The sequence below is a fragment of the Gastrolobium bilobum genome, unplaced genomic scaffold, assembly GCF_033153095.1.
Source record: "Gastrolobium bilobum isolate Gb01-03AN ecotype WA unplaced genomic scaffold, APGP_CSIRO_Gbil_v1 utg31179, whole genome shotgun sequence".
NCBI classification, from domain to species: domain Eukaryota; kingdom Viridiplantae; phylum Streptophyta; class Magnoliopsida; order Fabales; family Fabaceae; genus Gastrolobium; species Gastrolobium bilobum.
In genome coordinates this window covers 83570-103931 of record NW_026896052.1, presented here as the reverse complement: position 1 = coordinate 103931, position 20362 = coordinate 83570, and the positions used below count along the sequence as shown (strand labels likewise).

The 20362-nt window shown below is 36.7% G+C and overlaps 1 protein-coding gene across 4 annotated transcripts in view; it reads right to left on the bottom strand.

The window, feature by feature from the left end:
• Positions 1–1311: 1311 nt before the first annotated feature.
• The window catches only part of LOC133297463 (protein SHOOT GRAVITROPISM 6), a 79870-nt gene continuing 60819 nt past the window's right edge, over positions 1312–20362 (bottom strand). For 3 of the 4 annotated variants that reach the window (XM_061496608.1, XM_061496610.1, XM_061496612.1), the window contains 14 exons: positions 19980–20155; positions 15207–15329; positions 14484–14544; positions 14299–14394; positions 12488–12588; positions 11332–11437; positions 10726–10839; positions 10563–10637; positions 5707–5805; positions 4467–4538; positions 4284–4369; positions 4102–4195; positions 1897–2004; positions 1312–1814 (listed from right to left, as the gene is read on the bottom strand). In XM_061496608.1, the coding sequence (XP_061352592.1) occupies positions 1632–1814; positions 1897–2004; positions 4102–4195; positions 4284–4369; positions 4467–4538; positions 5707–5805; positions 10563–10637; positions 10726–10839; positions 11332–11437; positions 12488–12588; positions 14299–14394; positions 14484–14544; positions 15207–15329; positions 19980–20155 (1494 nt within the window). In that variant the 3' untranslated portion in view covers positions 1312–1631. The remainder of the gene's footprint in view (positions 1815–1896; positions 2005–4101; positions 4196–4283; positions 4370–4466; positions 4539–5706; positions 5806–10562; positions 10638–10725; positions 10840–11331; positions 11438–12487; positions 12589–14298; positions 14395–14483; positions 14545–15206; positions 15330–19979; positions 20156–20362) is intronic. The other variant, XM_061496609.1, reaches the window with a different exon arrangement.

Genomic DNA, 20362 nt, shown 5'->3' with positions numbered 1-20362 from the left:
ACTAGTTTCCAAGCATTTTGACATTTTTCTAATTATATAATTTTTTTTATTTTATAATTACTATAGATTTAGTGTTTATTCTTTTAAAGGACATAATTTATATCATTTTAAATGAGAGAAAGACACAAGTAATGAAAATTATGGAAGAGAAAATGAGTAATTTTTTTTTAAATTTAAATTTTAAATAATAAAATACTAGATTGTGTCTTTCTCTCACTTAAACTGACACAACTCTATATACTTTAAAATGACAAATATTTTTCCCTATTACTATAAATAATTTTCTAAAAGAAAATAACAAACAATAGTCACGTAATACTGTCAAAACTTATTCCCCTTTCATAGTCAATTTCTTACATAAATATTGGCACGACAATAACATAAAAAATATCGAAAGAAATTTTTTACAGTAATGGCATCCCAAAACTATCCTGATGAAGTTTAATAAAATACTGCTTTTAGAAATAAATAAGCAAAAAAGCACAAGATCTTTGCTATTTTAGACATTAAAACTGTTATATTTCATTTTTTATTATGTTAAGTTACTTGGCTAATTGACCGTTTTATCCTTATTATAAAATCAATTTATTTTTTTATTTATTTTTTTAAACTATATATTAATCTGTGATTCTTTATTTGACTTTGAAAAAATCACTACAAAATATGAATTTTAGCCATGTTTAAATAGATTGCACCGACACCGACATCGACATCGACACGAAACTCCCATATTTTAATTCTAAAAAATATTAAATTTTGACACGTTAGAATATATTTTGATATTAAATAATATTTCTAATTTATACAATGTATATTATATTTTATATTCAATAATTTGACAAAAAAATAAAGCCAAACTTATAATATTCATCAATTTTGCAAATAAACATAAGATATTCCAAATATTTATATTAAACTCAATAAAATGATAATTATAATTCAACGAATCTAATAGTTAAAACTAAAAACACAACGCATCCTTTAAACTTTTTTTTTGAATACGTGTTGAAGTGTCGAATAGTGTCAAAAATGTCGAAATGTCAGAAAATTTCAGACACAACACATCAGATTTATTAAAGTGTCGGTGCATCATAATATATTACATCCATCAATCAATTAGTATATATTTTGCACTAAGAATTTGTATATACATGATTTATTACTATTATCCGTAATTTAAGATTTTAATTATCTCCACTATTATCAAAAGAAGATTTAATTTATTTAAAACTTATTACTACTTATTTTTCCTAAATATAGGTTTTAGTTTTAATTTCACCAATTTATATGATAAACAAACAAAAATAAAAATTCTAATGGAAAAAAAAAATCAATGAAAAACACAAGATTCTCCTGCGTGATGTGAGTTTCACGCAAGTGTAATTAATATTACAACAAACGCTAATGTACACTTGAAAAAAAAAAAAAAGCCGAAAGAAAGAAAGAAAGAAACCGAAGGTCCTATTCAATCGTTACAACAAAAGACTCGGAAAAAATGGTTAAAATACAAAGGAGGTGATTTCTAGCACCAAACAAGGACTGTACATATTATGAACGTCAACCACTTCTAAAAAGCAGTGCTTCAAGCTCATGGCTAATCACGACTCTAGTTATATCTTCGTGAGTTGTTGCTAGTTCTTCGTAGACTCCGCATCATGGTTCCTCATTGTTGTTGACTCTAGCCGATCAAGATGAACTGTTCTCCATGAACATGAATTGGAGGATTTCAATAACAAGCCCAGAGCAGCAGAGCATGTTGCTCTAACAACAGCATCAGGTGATCGACTCATTTTTCCCACCAGCATACCAAATACCTAAAAGAAGATATACATAGATCTGATGAAACTTCAGTTTTAGCTGAAATGTCAGAAAATTGCAAGCACATCCAGAAAATACCTGTGTATAGTAGACAGCTAAAATATGCTGATTATCCGATAGAGAGAGCATGCTGCTGCAGAAGTAAATAGCATTTGCCTGAATTATGGGCCATGGTGCATCAAAAGCCTGCCTCATCAAGAAAGTAAACAGCTAAATTCTCAAAACCTTGGAGATTTAATCAGAAGGAAAAATAATCCACAAAGTATTGGGTTGAAGTCTTCTCATGGCTTAGTTTTCAAATAAAAAATAAAAAAATAGTCTTCTCATGGCTTTATTATTATTGTAGAATTATTCCATGATGCACAATACTCTCAATGGGGGAAAATAGTCAAGCAGAAAGTCAATGAAAAGAAAATCCAGCTAAAATCGAAGCATGAATCAGATAATATTCAAGATATTAGGCCTCTTTTTATCCTAAATGTACCAAAGCATAATACTCTCAATGGGGAAAAATAGTCAAGTACAAAGTCAATGAAAAGAAAATCCAGCTAAAATCGAAGCATGAATCAGATAATATTCAAGATATTAGGCCCTCTTTTTATCCTAAATGTACCAAAGGCCAGCCATAGTTGAAAGATCATGCTTACTATTAGAACTACACGCATGAAAGAAATGTCTCGATATTTGTAGTCATACAAAAGGACAAAATGAAGAGAAGATGAGGAATGTGCAATACAACTAAACATAGAACAGTCGGAAATAACTACCAAAAAAGAAAAGGTGAAATTTACAAAAAACTGACAGTATCCTGTTACATTTGGGAAAAGGTTTAGCTCGCATAGATGGCCAAGGAAATTGGAGGATTTTGCAGTTTAAAGTCATGTGATAGCCAGCTTGGCAATGGGATATTAGCAATGCCACGTAGGATAGATAGAGAGAATGTTATTCATGTAAGTAGTTACTGTAGTTAGTAGGAATAATGGAGGGCAAACAGATGTATATAATAGCACTGTGTAACAAGATTTGATCATCAGAATAACAACTCATTTTCATCTTTCAGTTTCATCTCTTTTCTATCTCTTTAGGGGTTAAACCCTAACATTGTTGTTATTCAGATGATCAAATCCTGTTACACAGTGCTATTATATACATCTGCTTTCCCTCCATTATTCCTACTAACTCTATCTATCCTAATATCCCATTGCCAAGCTGGCTATCACATGACTTTAAACTGCAAAATCCTCCAATTTCCTTGGCCATCTACGTGTGCGAGCTAAACCTTTTCCCAATGTAACATATCCACATTAGAACCATACAGACGTTTGTGTTACATAAAACATTTGAGTCCTTTTAACTATAATGGAAAAAGAAAAATGATTACAACCCATAGGATCAAAGGAGAGAAACAGATTGTTTGGGAATGGAAAACAGCAACAAAAGAAATAAAAGGGCACCCCTTGATAACCCGAGTGCATGTTTGACTTTGATTAATTTTGGGAGTGTCAAAGAATGGTATAAACCATTAAAAAGCCCTCACCCAAAAGCTTAAACTGTTGGATTGAATTGGTTCTTTACATGATATCAGAGCCTCAGTATTCCAAATTCGATCTTCACCCCCCAAATTTTCTTTGTGGAATTTTGTAGCACAGGTAGACTAGACTTGATGCATCATCCACCTTTCAATTGGGCTTTCTTGTGAGAGGACATGTTAAAGTATAATATAAACCGTTAAAGAAGCCCTCACTTAATAGCTTAAGCTTTTGGGTTGAATTACTTCTTTACATGGTATCAGAGTTTCAGCGACCACAAGGTCACGAGTTCGATACTTACCGCCCCCCACTTTCTAGTGGAATTAAAAAAAGCACAAGGTAAAATAAAAAATTGGGCCTGTGTAATATCCACGCTTCAAACCCAAAGGGCTCTTGCGTGAGGGAATGTGTTAGAGAATAATATAAACTATTGAAAAGGCCCTCACCCAAAATCTTAAGGTTTTGAGTTGAATTGGTTCTTTATAAGGAGAAAAATTGTTTTTTTTTTTAAAAATAAAAATAAAAATCAAATGTTCTCTCTATAAGATTTTGATTATAAGCTATGATGAATACAAAATAAGCTAATCCAAACACACGTAATCTAAATTTCAGTCAGTAAAGAAATCATGACTGATTCAATGTTATAGCAAAAAGCATGTATTGAAACTAATTAGTTATGATGTAAAGCAGCATGACTTCAACACAGGTACGAGTCTGCCCCACCCCCACCCCCACAAGTATAGTGAATAAGAACCTGCATTGCTGATGCCATATAAGTATCAACTCTTGAGGGAAGATGTTGAACAAATTGTTTTGCAATGTCTCGGAGAAGGTCCTCGTAGTCACTCCTAAAAACACAGATGTAATATATTCTCATTGGAAAATTCTTTAAAGTAATTGCAAAACTACGAAATTTTAAGATCAGTCAAACCATACCGATGATCGGAAAGGAAACTGTGTGTGTTTAGCAGAGCAAGCAATCCTTCAATTTCCATTAATGGGCCAACCCGTTTCAGGGTATTCTGTCAGCCAGTATGTTTCAAAAAGATATAAATTATCGTGTTAGAAGTTTCTTTACAGATCTCCAATTCAAGAAAATTCAAGATGGTGGCTGATTACCCGACAGGCAAGTCGGACACTAACATCATCATCATGAAGATGCAAAACCAGGCGAGGAACAGCAGCATGTACCTTTGACAAACAATCATTGGCATGGAATGAGCTTGCCGAAATATGAAGCTAAAATATGACAATCACCGATTCAGTTGGTCAATCATGCAATCACAAGGTAATGAGAAGACATATTACCTTCAAATGTCATGCCAACTTGGTTGAAAATATTACGAAGATTATGCAAAAAAATTTCACATGCTGAAACTGATTATATAACGAGAAATTTACCTACTAAAAGTTCATTCGCACATAGACTTTATTATCTTTTTCTTTTCATTTATTTTGGTTCTTTTCTCAATTTCCCTGGTAGTTTATGAAATATTTCACCAAGTTCTGAAGTTGGTAAGTTGAACTTTCCAAATCGGGTTATTGGTTAAAAAACTAGCTTTAAATTGGAACTACAGAGAGAGTATAGACAAAAAATTCAAAATCAGAAAATCCGAAACTGTCATTTAAACAGATCCGCACAAAACTTTCTAGCAACACTACGAAGTAGATACGAGAGAAATTCTGTATTTGGAAATTGGTAGTTCATTTGAGATGATGGAGGAAAATGTCTGGGCGTTGAAGATTGCTCAGGGCTTTAGCATGGGTAAGAAAAGGAATCATTGGTTGGAAGTGATACAAAGGCAGTCCATTGGCAACAAATTAAAATGTGGCCAACTTTTTTCTTATGTTTTTACCAAATTTATAGCAATTATCAATTTGTTAGATTAGCCATGCACCACAATCACGAAAATGAACAAATCATGGAAACATTATTATATGCTAGTTATGTCACTAAATATTAAATGAAAAATAACAAAGAACTGCAAATCACACGTATGCCAGTATGCCCCCATGGAACAAGTTTTCCTTATTAAAAAAAGATAAATGCCTTTTGCAGTTCCCATCCTACAAATTCAATTATTGACAACCATCAACTACATATGGCTTTCCTGGTGAACAGATGGAACAGAAAGAACTGCAAATCATGTCAGTATACCGACATGGACAAGTTTTCCTTATTAAAAAAGATAAATGCCTTTTGCTGTTCCCATCCTACAAATATCAATTATTGACAACCATCAACTACATATTGGCTTTGCTTGTGAACAGATGGAGCCTAATAATTTATTTCGTAGTCATAATTTAGAAAAAGGAAGGAAAAAGGTTAAAAACTGTACAATCAGAATTAGCAACATACCTGCTCAACAAATGCCTCATTTAGTGCTCCGATTCCATAGTTGCTTAGAGCTCCAAATGCTGCAAAAGAACTGGCTCGCATCTTTGCATTCATGCTTGTCTGATTTTTACCAAAGTAGATTAATAAATAAAAAGATCTCTAATGCTTTTATAAAAACAAAATATTTATTAGTATATTAAGGGAGGATAAAATATCCTTTAAACAGAAAATCCCACAAACAAGAAGACACTAGCTTTAATGACTACCCTATTTACATAGTTCCTTCACTGTGAAGGTGGAAAGCCAATTTCTTAACTCCCCCATGTGACTCTCATTGGGATGCTATTCTCAGGATACTTTGATACATCAAAAGAGCATCAAGTAGAGGCTTATTATATGAAGATAAGGGAAATTTGGAGATTTGTGGTTATACAAATACTGACTAGGTAAACTCGAAGAAACTAGCTTTAATGACTACCATATTTACATAATTCCTTCACCGGAAAGGTGGAAAGCCAATTTCTTAACTCCCCCGTGTGACTCTTATTGGGATACTATTCTCAGGATACTTTGATACATCAAAAGAGCACCAAGTAGAAGCTTATTATATGAAGATAAGGAAAATTTGGAGATTTGAGGTTATACAGATGCTGACTAGGTAAACTCTCTGTAAAGAATCAATTTAACGCAAAAACTTAAGATATTGAGTGAAGGCCTTTTTAATGATTTATATTATACTCTAACACGCCCTCTCATATGAGAGCCACTGGGCTTGAAGGGTGGATAATGCACAGACCCAACCTACCTGTGCTAAGAAATTCCACAAAGAAAATGGGGGCGGTGAGGATTGAACATGGAACATAAGACTCTGATACCATGTGAAGAACCAATTCAACCCAAGAGCTTAAGCTCTTGGGTGAAGACCTTTTTAATGGTTTATATTATATTCAAATCCAATAAAAATGCTCTCACCCAATAGCTTAAGCTTTTGAGTTGAATTGTGTTGTAAATATTATTATTTATTTATTTGTTATTTGTTGTATTGGGCTTAGCCCATTAGGTCAAGTATTCTAGGTCTTGTATTCTCTATAAATAGAGAACCCTTTTGTACATATGATTTACAATTCTATAATATATTAGAATACTCTTTTTCAAGTTGGTATCAGAGCTCTCGATCTAAGGGTTCTGCTTCCGCGCCTATTTGCCTTTAGAGTAAAAAAAACCCTGATCCCTTTGCCTCTTGCTGCCATCAGCCGCCACAGGAATTCTTTACGTGATATCAGAACTCTCGATTCTGAGGGCTCTGCATTCGCAAACCACTGCTTTTAAAAGCGGAACCCTATCTGCCTCTCATAGCCACCGGAAAAAATTTTCAGGGACATTTTTGGACTGTGAGGACTACTGTTTCACTCTGTTTTTCTCAGATCTATCATTCTATGGAAGTTTCCCTTTCATCGGACGACCAACACAACTCCAAAACGACCAGACAACACTGTTCCGACGCAAAAGAGCACTGTTCCGGCAACTTTTTGACTCCAACCAGCTATGGACAGGTTCGCGCTCGTCGGAAGACCTCACCGTGAAAAGCCCAGCTCTGACAGACCTCGCCGTACGACCACAGACATGTAAGTCCTGTTGATCTCATGAACATTTTTTTTCCTTCTGTTCCAATTATGTAGAGTCTCCAGTCTCGAGTCTTTGGATGTGTTGCCTTCGTCCATATCCATAAACAACATCGGAGTAAATTAGAGCCTAGGGCCCTTAAGTATGTCTTCCCTGGTTATGCTCCCAACAAGAAAGGATACAAATGTTACCACCCTCCAAGTCGTAAATTCTGTCTCTATAGATGTAAGCTACCATGAATCTGAGTCCTACTTTCTACAGCCCCAACTTCAGGGGAAGAACAGTATAGAAGCTTCATCCATTTTCTTTGAGTCTGAGTCTCCATTTCCGTTGCCTACATCTCCTACCCTAGTAGTTACACTACATGACAATGAGAAGGAAGACTTACTTGTTGATGCTGAAAATTCATTTGATTCCTCATGTGACATGCCTCCTATCGATCGACAGAAAGTACGCCAAGCTGGGACACCCGAACTATTGTACCAAAGGAAGAAACAACCCACACTGCTCCACTAGCAGCTGCAATCGCCTGAACTGCTGGTAAGTATTGAATACACTACTTCTTTTATTCCTGAACCAGATATTAATTCTGATGACTTACCTATTGCTGTAAGGAAAGGGAAAAGGTCTTGTACCCAACGCTTTATTTCTCATTTTGTTTCCTATAAGAATCTCTCTATGCAACATAGAAGTTTTATTAGAGCACTTGACTTCATTTCAATCCCGAAATTAGTACATAAAGCATTACAGCATGATAATTGGGTTTAAGCCATGCATGACGAGATGAATGCATTGGAGAAGAATAATACATGGGAAGTTGTTGACAGGTCAAATGGAAAAAGGGCAGTAGGGTGTAGATGGGTGTATACTCCAAAGTATAATTCTGGTGGGACTCTTCAATATCTGAAAGGCACACCAGGAAGAGGACTATTGTTCCAGAGAGGAGGAAACCTATCCTTAGAAGTTTATACAGATGCTGATTATGCTGAATCCGTGACTAACCGACGGTCAACCTCGGGCTATTGTATGTTTCTCTGTGGAAATCTAAAAACATAGAGAAGTAAAAAGAAAAATATGGTTGCTAGATCAAGTGCAGAAGCAGAATTTCAGGCCATGGCTCAAGGTATCTGTAAGTTATTGTGGCTGAAAATCATTCTTGATGATATCAAGGTGAGATATGAAGGATCTATGAAGTTACTTTGTGATAACAAGTTAGCTATTTGTATAGCCCACAATCCAGTTCAGCACGACCAAACCAAATATATTGAGATTGATCACCACTTCATTAAAGAGAAACTAGACAGTGGACTGGTCACTACTCCATATATTCCTTTTGGTCATCAATTGGCTGATGTCTTAACTACGGGTCTTCCTAATGATAGATTTCAAGAACTTGCAAACAAGCTGGGGATGATAAATATCTATTCCTCAGCTTGAGGGAGAGTATTGTAAATATTAGAATTATTTATCTAATCATTATTTTGTGTCACTGTTTTGTAATAGTTAGAATACTCTAGAAGCTTATTTGGGCTTAGCCCATTAGATCTTTTTAGTCTCTTTAAATAGAAAATTCTTGTACAGTTATTAATACAATTCAATTATATACAAATCTTTCTTTCAATTCTCTCCCTCAGAGAGATGCTCTACGTCAAACTCCTGTGTTCTTTTTAGGGAAAATTTGTTTTCCTCGAAAAGTAAGAAGCAAACTCTGAGTATCGATCAATAGGAACTGCAACTTGTGAGCATATTTTGTTAATACTTGATCAAAGATTGAACATTTATGAAAAACAGAAGATGAAACTAATTTTTGACAATCTATCTTCAAAAAGCCAGTATTTCATGAAGGAGCTAAGCATATTGAAATTGATTGTCAATTTGTTCAAGAGAAAATTCAGTCAGGGGAGATCAAAACAACATTCGATCGTTCTGTGATCAACTTGCAGATTTTTCACTAACGATCTCAAAGATACCCGAGTCAACTATCACAAGCTAAGCTTGGTGCATATGATATATATGTACTAGCTTGAGGAAGTGTGTTAGGATTGTTAGAATATCTTACAAGACAAGTAAATAAAAGGAATTTGTGTATAAAATCAATTAGACAATTGTGTACAAAAGGAAGGAAATTATTGTAATTAATTCCACACTATTATATATAAAGCCATGTATGGTTGGCTGGTGGCAGAAGGTGTATCAGAGGCAATGCCAGAGGTAAACATGCAGGTTTGGGTGAATATTAGGCCTTAGGAAGCTAGGGTGAAACACTCAAAGATCTGGGTCAGAGGGTGAGGGACTGGCTCGAGTGAACAATTCATGAATCAGAATGAATTGGTTTTTTTATGTGGATCTTGGCTGGGAACAGTGAGGTGAGGTTGGAAAAGGATTGGGGTCGCTCAAAAAATATGGTGGCCAAAGAAAGCACAACGAGCTCACACACACTGGCATGTGGAAGGATGCACAGAATGTAGAACATTCATATGTAACTGCATGCGGAAGCCGGAGGCAGTGGATCATTGGAGGTTGGGCCGGTCAGCAAGTTCTACTGCCAATCTAGGGTTACTGGCGGTAGATGGTATCACCCAAAAAGTTGCAGCTGGTGTAGGCGCAGCTGGAATAGAGCATTGAAACCAATGTTGAAGCACAATGGTGTGAAGGATTGTTAAACCACCGCCATATAGAATTAGAAGAGTGGTTGAGGTAAAACCATGTGCTTAATCAGTCCACACAGTTAAATATTCGCACTATCTACAGTATTAATTACAATAGGAATCAATTCCTAACTTAGAGCTAATCAACGCTAATTACCTATGAGCCAATAACAGCTAATACTAATTATACTAAATCGAACGTTTAAATTTAATTCTAACAGTTATGAATATATTCCTGTGAATTTTTTAGAATCTTACCCGAAGACAATACTCAATAACTAACTTTTAACGAAAAAATGTTTGAAGCGTGTAGGTAAGCATGTTTGAATTTTATCTGGTGAGCTTTCGGTTGTACTCTTGGATCCCAAAAGTAAGAGACAGGGCGACATATTTTGTTTTTCAGCAACTAATAGGTTCAACAATAAAATTATTTTAGAATAAATCAATCCAGTGTGTTTCCTGCCAAAGCTAAACATGTAAAGACTTCCAGAAAAACTTCAATTGCACATTACAGAAGAAAAATGTCAGATGAATTGCCATTTTGACATTAATTACCAAAAATACAAAATAAAATTTAAATGATACAGAGAATAGTAATTGACGCACATGAAGATTTCGAAGCCGTTGTGAAAGATTAAGCAAAATGGGCTCAACTGCATCATCGGGTGAAGATTCTAGAATCTACAACAGGCCAAAAAGCAAAATAAATAACCAATTCAGAATGGATGAAAAAATAAACATAATCAAATACAGAGACAAAGAACTTCACCATCAGTAAGCATGACACTGCCGTTAATTGTACAGATTCATCAGAATCATCTAGCAGAGCTAATATAACACCCAAGACTTGAGTCGTATACTTCAAAATATGAATAGATGGGATCTGCAACTTCAATATTTGGAGAAGTCAATTCTATAAAAAGGGGAGCATAAGGAAGCACAGGGGAGTCCAGACAGCTCTCCAGAATTGGAAATCTAACTGAAAACATAGTTTAATACCCATACCGAGACACATTCACTGGTCATATCAGATGCACAATTATCATATATGTGGATTATTGAGATTGCATTACATTCAATAAATAAGCTTATCTAAGATGAAAGTTATTTTGCGCTTGTTTGATGTAAAATAGGCAATAGAAATTTTTTAGGCATCAATTCTTTAAATATTAATCTTCATCTCATGAAATATGAACAGGAAGTTGTGTGAGCATATGCATATTCCCTTATATTGAAGAATCAACCCTTTAAAGAAGAACAGAAAATTAGCAAGCAATAAACATTTAAAACAGCTAAATCAATGTGAAAATTACTGTAATTGAAAATGAAGAGAGCATGGTAACATGACAACATATCATAGGTTGAAACACGAGACCTGTACTAATCCTCTCAAACATAAACGCCGAACAGTTGAAGATTCATCTGTTACACGCCGCGATAAAACCTCGACCATTTGCTCCAAAAGTGAACTAAGTCCACCACTGCATAATTGAGGATTGCAATCAGTAAGAACTCCGACTCAAGAGTATGAACATCTTTTAGAATACGTCAAACTAACTAGTGAATTATTATTATTACGAGGAGAACACAATAAATTGCAATAGCTATTTGCTAAGAAGTGAGATCTTAAACTATTAGGTGGAGGCCCAAGGGAGTTTTTATATTTCTAATATACCCCTCACACAAGAACTGTAAAGAACCAATTCAACCCAAAAGTTTAAGCTGTTGGGTGAGGCTACATTAATGGTTTTATATATCTCAACACGCCCCCTCACACGAGAGCCCACTGGGCTTGAAAGGCGGACGATACACAGGCCCACCTACCTGTGCGAAGAAAGAAATTCCACTAGAAAGAAAGTGGGGGGCGATGAGGATCGAACCCGGTACACCGATGCTCTGATACCATGTAAAGAACCAATTCAACCCAAAAGCTTAAGCTGTTGGGTGAGGCTACATTAATGGTTTTATATATCTCAACAAGAACCATTTGGTCTGGAAGTGTGAATAATGTAGAAACCTGCTTTACCTTGGGAAAAATATTGAATTAAATTACAAAGGTGGTATTGATGTTGGTGTTGATAAAGAATAGGAATAGCGGGGACCAAAACTCATAACTTTTTGGTCATAGAAACTCTAGTACCATGCCAATGAACAACTCTCCCAAAAACTTCAACTATTAGGAGGAGGGCCAGATATGATTTTTTTTCTTTAACAAAAACCAAACATAGGAAGATCACCTAAGAAGTCAATAGCATCCATGTATCCTTCAAAAATTAGAAGTAATGGTTTATGCCTTTATGGTCATACAAATGTAGATCCTCAGTACCCAATATATGGACAATAAATCCTTTCCTGAAAATTACTCATGCCAGTTATATTCATTTTTCTTGTTTATGTATTTATCATCCCCTAAATATAAAGAATGCAGCCAGGTAGCATAAGAGAAAGGCAACATATCAAGTATCTGCAAAAAATCCACAATTTGGTAAAATATTCCAACATCACTAAGTAAACTATGACAACTTCCCCACCTGTAACGGACAAATTCTGACAATGCAGCAGCTGCAGCTTCTCTTTGGTATTTCTGGGGTCGATCCAATGATATTTTCAAAATTAGACAAATATTTTGTACCTACATTTTCAACAAGACAAGGAAATTTGTCCAATTTTTCATATGAGAACAACAAATAGTTATGTCTGGCCAACATTTTTCTGGCACAATCGTGTTCATGAACAATGCAACTTTGACTCAATAGCTTTCAAGGAAAGCAATTGATCCCTAATATACACCCTTTTCTATCTAATTAGTAGAAAATCATAAAGCACGAGGTTAAATGCCAGGTTAGTTGTCAAAGCAAAAATAAAACTGCAATCACTTCTGGTGGCAAGACAAGTTGTTTCACGCATGTTTTTTATTTCTTACTCAATTTCAGTCAATTTAATACTCAGGTAACAAAAGAGTAGGGAGGTGATTGGGTAGAGCTAAGAAAAGTAACCTATTCAAAAAGGAGAATAAAGCGAAGATGAGGCTTCCTCCCATGGGAAAAGAGAAGAAAAATTGAATTACAAGTTAAACATCAAACGAAAATACCACTCTAATAATGAAAAAAGGTATTTTAAACAATCAGCTAAAGTATTGTAGTAGCAGAACACTGCAGTGATGCCAAAATAACTTATCAACGTAAAGGAATAGAAAAACTGATTCTTGGAAATCATCGTATTTCATTCAAGAAGCAAAATACTCCATTACATTAAAACTTTCCATGCATACAAAGGCGTACTCCTCTGATAAGAACCTTGGGATATACCATCCCAAAAGCTAACTCAAAGGGTGGGAGTGCCCAAGGCCTTATAAACCCTACATTAGTTGCCCATACAACCAATTGGGATTCCAAGTCCCATACCTTGCAAATGGGTCCTAACATTCCACCACGCTCCGCAGCCCCGGCGCCCACACGGGCTGACTTTGCTCTAGTCTTTTACTAGCCCCGGGAAAACACTGCAATGCCGCCACTTGATTGCAACCAGAAGACATAGTGGAAGACTCTGACACCATTTGATAAGAACCTTGGGATGCACCACCCCAAAAGCTAACTCAAAGGGTGAGAGTTATAAACCCCACATTAGTTGCCCATACAACCAATGTGGGACTCTAAGTCCCATACCTTGCAAATGGGTCCTAACATCCTCCTTTATCACAGAAGCACAAAATAAATTAAAGGAAATCTTCATGACTACTGACTAGTGGGCAGGCTCACTGCTCAACAATGACATCAAACAGCCTGTTCCACATATGACTTGTAACTAAACAACGTAAAATTAAACTATTAAGAGACATTATCAAAGATAAAAACCACTAAATTATTGGCATACATTTTGATAATCAATTGATATAATTATCATGAAAGTATGTTAAAAACTAAAACAACCTAAAATGTAAAAGCTTAAGCTGTTAAAACTTAAGACCAGGTTCAAATATGGTTTTGATTCATATCTCCAACATACATACCACCTTATGCAACAGAGGCAGTGAGGATTGAACTCCTAGCCACTTGGTCATAGAGATTATGATTTATGATACCATGTCAAGAACTTAAATCAACCTAAAACTAAAAGTTTTTAGCTATCGGAGAATTTTTAGAAATGGTTTTGATTTATATCTCTAACACTAACAACAGGTATGGAAAGACAGTCATAAATCTACAATTTCTTCAATGTATACTGAGGGTCCGAGGCTATCTTATCAGCATTTTCTTTTTGGTCATGCAAATATGTATTCATCAGGATATGTAAATGTGTGCATCTATCTAACTGCATAGGAGTACACTTGAAACCATATTACCTCTTTTGGCCGTTTTATAGATATGCAGCCTGCTATGTCTCCAACGAGACTAATCCACCTCTCATTTTCAGATAGTTCCCCATCTCTAGCTAAAATCTGGATAAAGAAATATTTTACTATTTTGCTTTACTTACAAGACCATATATTATATCCATAAAATAGAGCAATTTTAAATGTTTATCTACCTTGCCCATCTCAAGGTCACCAACACATTCACAGAATGCCTGAAATGCAGTTAGAAGATTCCTGCACAAGGAGATAAAAGAGGACTTAAACATAGGATTTACAAGCACAGTTGTGCGTATAATAATATATTTGTGTGATAGCTGTAAAGTAATCATTTAACGTAAAAGCTTAAATTGTTAGGCGAAGACCATATTAATGATTTTATATTATATTTCTCTAACATGTCCTCTCACACAAGAGCCTATTAGGCTTGAAAGATGGACAATACACGGACCCACCTACATGTACTAAGAAATTTCACAAGATTTAATTATTTGTTAATAGAATGGAGCTAGTGAGAATCGAACTCGTGACCACTTAATCATAGAGACTCTGATACCATATAAAGCAACTAATTCAATTCAACAACTTAAGTTGTTAAGTGAATGTCATATTGATGATTTTATATTATATTTCTCTAACAATAACTCACAGATTTAAATATCTCCCTAATTTTACTAAAAACCTCCAAAACTAATATTACCTGTAAATTTCAAAACATACCATTTCTTATTATTATCTTCAACATTTAAATTTCATCAACCGCAGACTCCAACTAGTTTGACATAAAAGTGATGTTAATGTTCATGTATTTACAAGTTCAACAAAATCAAATAAAGGCATACTTGATATGCAGCACAAATGTGGATGCCAACATGCAAGTAATAATGCTAGAACCTTACCGCAATGGTTCATGCTGTCCAGAGTAGGCTAAACTATGACAACTTCCAAGTTGCAGCGTAAGCTCAGAAAGAACAGAAGCATAGTTTTGTTCAACAGCCCTTTTTCCAACTTTCCCCCCACCTCTGCATCAAAGAAACGTAAAAGTAAAAACAGAAGAAATTCTATTCTATTAGATATATTTTTCATGTTAATTAGACTTGAATACAAAATAATATGTTGTATATTGATCTGTGTCAGAGAGTTACAATATATAGAGACCCTAATGGGCTTAAGTGAAAGGCCCAAACCTAATCCTAATACAGTCAGAATACAGTCAGAATACAGTCAGAATATTTACGGATAAGACGAAATCCAATCATATCTAATCATATCTAATATTCTAACACTCCCCCTCAAGTTGGTGGGTATATATTATGAGCACCAAGCTTGTTACAAATGTATTCAACCCGAGGACCTCTAAGAGCTTTAGTGAAAACATCCGCTAGTTGATCAGAGAAGTTGACGAAAGCAGTCTTGATTTCTCCTGACTGAATCTTTTCTCGAATGAAGTGACAATCAATCTCTATATGTTTGGTCCTCTCATGAAAGACAGGATTAGAGGATATATGTAGCGCAGCTTGATTATCACAGATGAGTGTCATGGGTTGTTTCTGTTCACAAAGATGAAGCTCCTGAATCAACTGCTTTAACCAGACTAACTCACAGGTAGCATATGCCATTGCACGATACTCAACTTCTGCACTAGATCGAGCAACAACAGGTTGTTTCTTGCTCTTCCACGAAATTAAGTTTCCTCCAAAGAAGACACAATAGCCAGAAGTAGAGCGCCTGTCCGAGGGTGATCCTGCCCAATCAGCATCTGAATAACCACAAATTTCTGTATTTCCCTTATCTGAATACAACAAACCTTTTCCTGGTGCTCCTTTGATGTATCGGAGGATCCTCACAACAGCATCCCAATGTGAATCACAAGGGGAATCAAGAAACTGACTAGCCGTACAAACAGCGAAAGAAATATCTGGCCTAGTCACAGTAAGATAGTTGAGCTTCCCAATTAGCCTCCGATAACGTCCAGGATCAGATAACGGCTCCCCCTGTCCGGGCAATAACTTGACATTAGGATCCATAGGTGTATCAACTGGTTTACTCCCCAACATACCAGTTTCTTCTAGGATATCCAAGGCATATTTCCTTTGACAGATAGAAATGCCCTGTCTGGATTGCGCCACCTCAATTCCCAAGAAGTAACGCAGCTTCCCAAGGTCCTTTGTTTGAAATGTACTAAACAAATGCTGTTTTAACTGACGAATTCCGTCTTGATCACTTCCGGTGAGAATGATGTCGTCAACATAGACTAACAAATAGATACACTTATCAGGAGATGTAATCCTATAAAACACAGAATGGTCAACTTTACTGCGGATTAAGCCAAACGCCTGAACAGCAGAACTGAAGCGACTGAACCATGCTCGAGGAGACTGCTTGAGACCATATAAGGATTTCCGAAGACGACACACCTTTCCAGACTCCCCCTGAGCAACAAAACCAGGTGGTTGCTCCATGTAAACTTCTTCTTGTAAATCACCATGAAGAAAGGCATTTTTGATGTCAAGTTGAAGGAGTGGCCAGTGACGAACAGCAGCAAGGGCAAGAAAGAGGCGGACTGACGCCATCTTAGCGACCGGAGAAAATGTATCGCTATAATCAAGGCCAAAGATTTGAGTAAAACCCTTGGCAACTAAACGTGCCTTGAGACGATCAATATGGCCATCAGGTCCAACTTTCACAGTAAAAACCCAGCGACAACCAACTATAGACTTCTCTGGAGGAGCAGAAACAAGGTCCCAAGTGCCATTGGAATGAAGTGCAGTCATCTCATCAAGCATTGCTTGGCGCCACCCTGGATGGGAAAGTGCTTCACCTGTGGTCTTAGGAATAGAAATAGAAGAAAGACTAGAAACAAAGGTGAAATGAGGTGAAGAAAGACGGTCATAACTCAAAAAGGTATAAAGAGGATAAGGGTTACGAGTAGTACGTGTACCTTTTCTTTGAGCAATGAGAAGAGTCTCTGATGAAGGATCCGGAGGGGAAGAAGCAACAGCAGTGGGCGATGAGTCAGCAAGAGTCGAGTCGACACGAGGCACAGTTGTGCGACGCTGATAGGTGAGAAGTGGACGGTCCTCAGGTATAGAAGCAATAGGTTGCTCATCTGGAATAGAAGCACCTGCAGCTGGCAAAGACAAGTCAAGAAAAGGGACAGGAAGTACATGATCAACCTGTGACATCTGAGATGGGATAGAATTAAAGGGTTGTTGATCAAGAAAAGTGACATCAGCGGAAACTAAGTAACGCTTAAGGTCGGGAGAATAACAACGATAACCCTTTTGAAGACGAGAATAACCAAGAAAGATACACTGAAAGGCTTTGGATGTTATCTTATCCTTACCAGGAGTGAGATCATGAACAAAACAAGTACAACCAAAGACATGTGGAGTTAGAGGATAAAGAGGAACATCTGGAAGCAATAGATTATGAAGAATGTCATTGTGGAGCACAGATGAAGGCATGCGATTGATGAGAAAACAAGAGATGAGTACAGCATCTGCCCAGAAGTGAAGGGGAACCTGCATATGAATAAGAAGGGTACGGGCAGTTTCAATGAGATGTCTGTTTTTACGTTCAGCCACCCCATTTTGTTGTGGAGTGTGAGGACAAGTAGTTTGATGTAAAGTACCTTGTGTGGCCAAGAAATTAGAAAAATCAATAGAAAAATATTCCTTAGCATTATCACTACGTAGAATACGAATAGAAACACCAAATTGAGTATGGATCTCAGTAGAAAACTTTTTATAAATGGAAAATAACTCGGAACGATTTTTCATTAAATAGGTCCAAGTGCAACGGGAAAAATCATCAATAAAGGTAACGAAATACCGAAAACCTAAGACAGACAAGGTACGACTTGGACCCCAGATATCTGAATGAACAAGAGAGAAAGGGGCATCAGCTCGTTTATTGACTCGACTGGCAAAAGAGGAGCGTGTATGCTTCCCTTGTTGACATGACACACAATCTAAAGACTGAAGACCGGACAAAAGAGGAACCATTTTCTGCAACTTTGAAAGACTTGGATGACCAAGGCGACTGTGGATAAGTTGTGGAGATTCTGTGAGAGAGCATGCTACTGAAGGACGAGGCACATCCAGATAATAAAGCCCCCGTGACTCACGACCCACTCCAATCATTTTCCCCGTACCCGGATCCTGCACAGAAACAGAATGGTTAGAGAAAGTAATGGTGCAAGTGAGGGAGTGAATCAACTTACTAATAGAAATTAAGTTATAAGGGATGCCAGGAATGTAATAGACAGATGTCAGGGCCAAGGTAGAGGTCGGACGAGCTTGTCCAATCCCACGAACTGGGGCTTTGGTTCCATCCGCAAGGGTAAAAGACGGTAAATGATCAGAATAAGTAAGAGATGTAAAGAGTTCCTTATTACCACAGAGATGATCGGTAGCACCGGAGTCAAATATCCAAGTGCCAAGTGATGTAGAATGAGAAACACAAGCAACGGGATTACCAGTATAAGGCTGAGACTGAGGAGAAGCCTTCCTGAGAGGGGTTTGGAGTGCAGCATAGTCCGAACCTGAACCAAATGATGCATTGTCTGACTGAGCTATATTTGCAACAATAGAAGGAGAGTTAACCTCCGAGAGATCAGGAGATGCTGCTGCCATTTAAAAATAAAATATAAAAGCCGTAAACGAAGGCAAACGATATCCAATCAAGAAGAACCACGCGTCTAAGGTCAGACCCACAGAGAAACAATCACAGATCCAGAAAGGGGAGGAGAAGGCGAGCTTATCTGTCCAAGACCGGCCGGAAAAAGCCGCTGGAATAGTGCTCACGCGCCGGCAGAAGGTGGCGCGTGAAGCCCACGCGCAGAGAAGACAGGTGGCGCGTGACGGCGAGTGGAAGATGCGTTGCTGACCGGACCACCACAGACCTGGTCGCCGGGAAGAGAGGGTCCTGATCGCGTGAAGTTTGGTCGGAAAAGTGGCCGGAAAAAGTCTTTGGTTGCCTGAACAGTGATTCTGACGGCGGGCGGTGGTTCCGGTGGCCGTCGGAGGTGCTGACGCGTTTGGAAAAATCACTCAGAGGCTGTTTACAGCCCTAGAAGGCTTGCCGGAAGGACGCACGGCAAGAAAGAGGACTCCTAAGCAGTGGGCTTAGGTTTTAAAGCAAAAAACAAGGTTTCTAAGCGGAAGCGAGGGTTCCCAGAACAAAAGAGCTCTGGTACCAACTTGAATACAAAATAATATGTTGTATATTGATCTGTGTCAGAGAGTTACAATATATAGAGACCCTAATGGGCTTAAGTGAAAGGCCCAAACCTAATCCTAATACAGTCAGAATACAGTCAGAATATTTACGGATAAGACGGAATCCAATCATATCTAATCATATCTAATCATATCATATCTAATATTCTAACAATTAGGTATTGAATATACAGAATATACTTCCAAAAATAACTCCCTAAAACTATGGACATAATAATCAATTAAACAGCAACAGATATAAATGCTAATAATCAGAAAACTAACAGGGAAAAAATTAGAGCAAAAAAGCTAAACGGAATCTCTAAACAAATTTGTTAGGAATGTAATCTGTCTGTGTTCTGTCAATAGCTCTGATATTGATGTGAACAACATAAACTGTTGGATCATTTATATATCTTAAATTAAAGAAGCATAGCTGATAATACAGACCTGAAGAAAGCAGTAAGAGCAAAAATTGCAGCTTGCAGTTTTCCATCCTCTGTATGATTGTCAACCTGGCTATCCTCAACTCTATCTGCATCACCTTTAAGGATAGGAATCTGGCTAAGGACAGATATCAGATGTTCTAGAAACAAAATTGACAGTACCAGGTGCTGAGAAAATGCCTGGAAAAAAATGTACTCTAAATCAATCAATTTATAAACTTATTCTTAAAATAAGAGCATATATGACAACATGAAACTCAAACATCATACAAAGGTATTCGAAGAAGAATAGAAGTAACAAAAAGCAAGAGAAGGGAAAGTAGAAAGAGATAAAAATAGATTAAAATGAACTGGAAACTCATAACAATAATGCTCCTATGGACAATC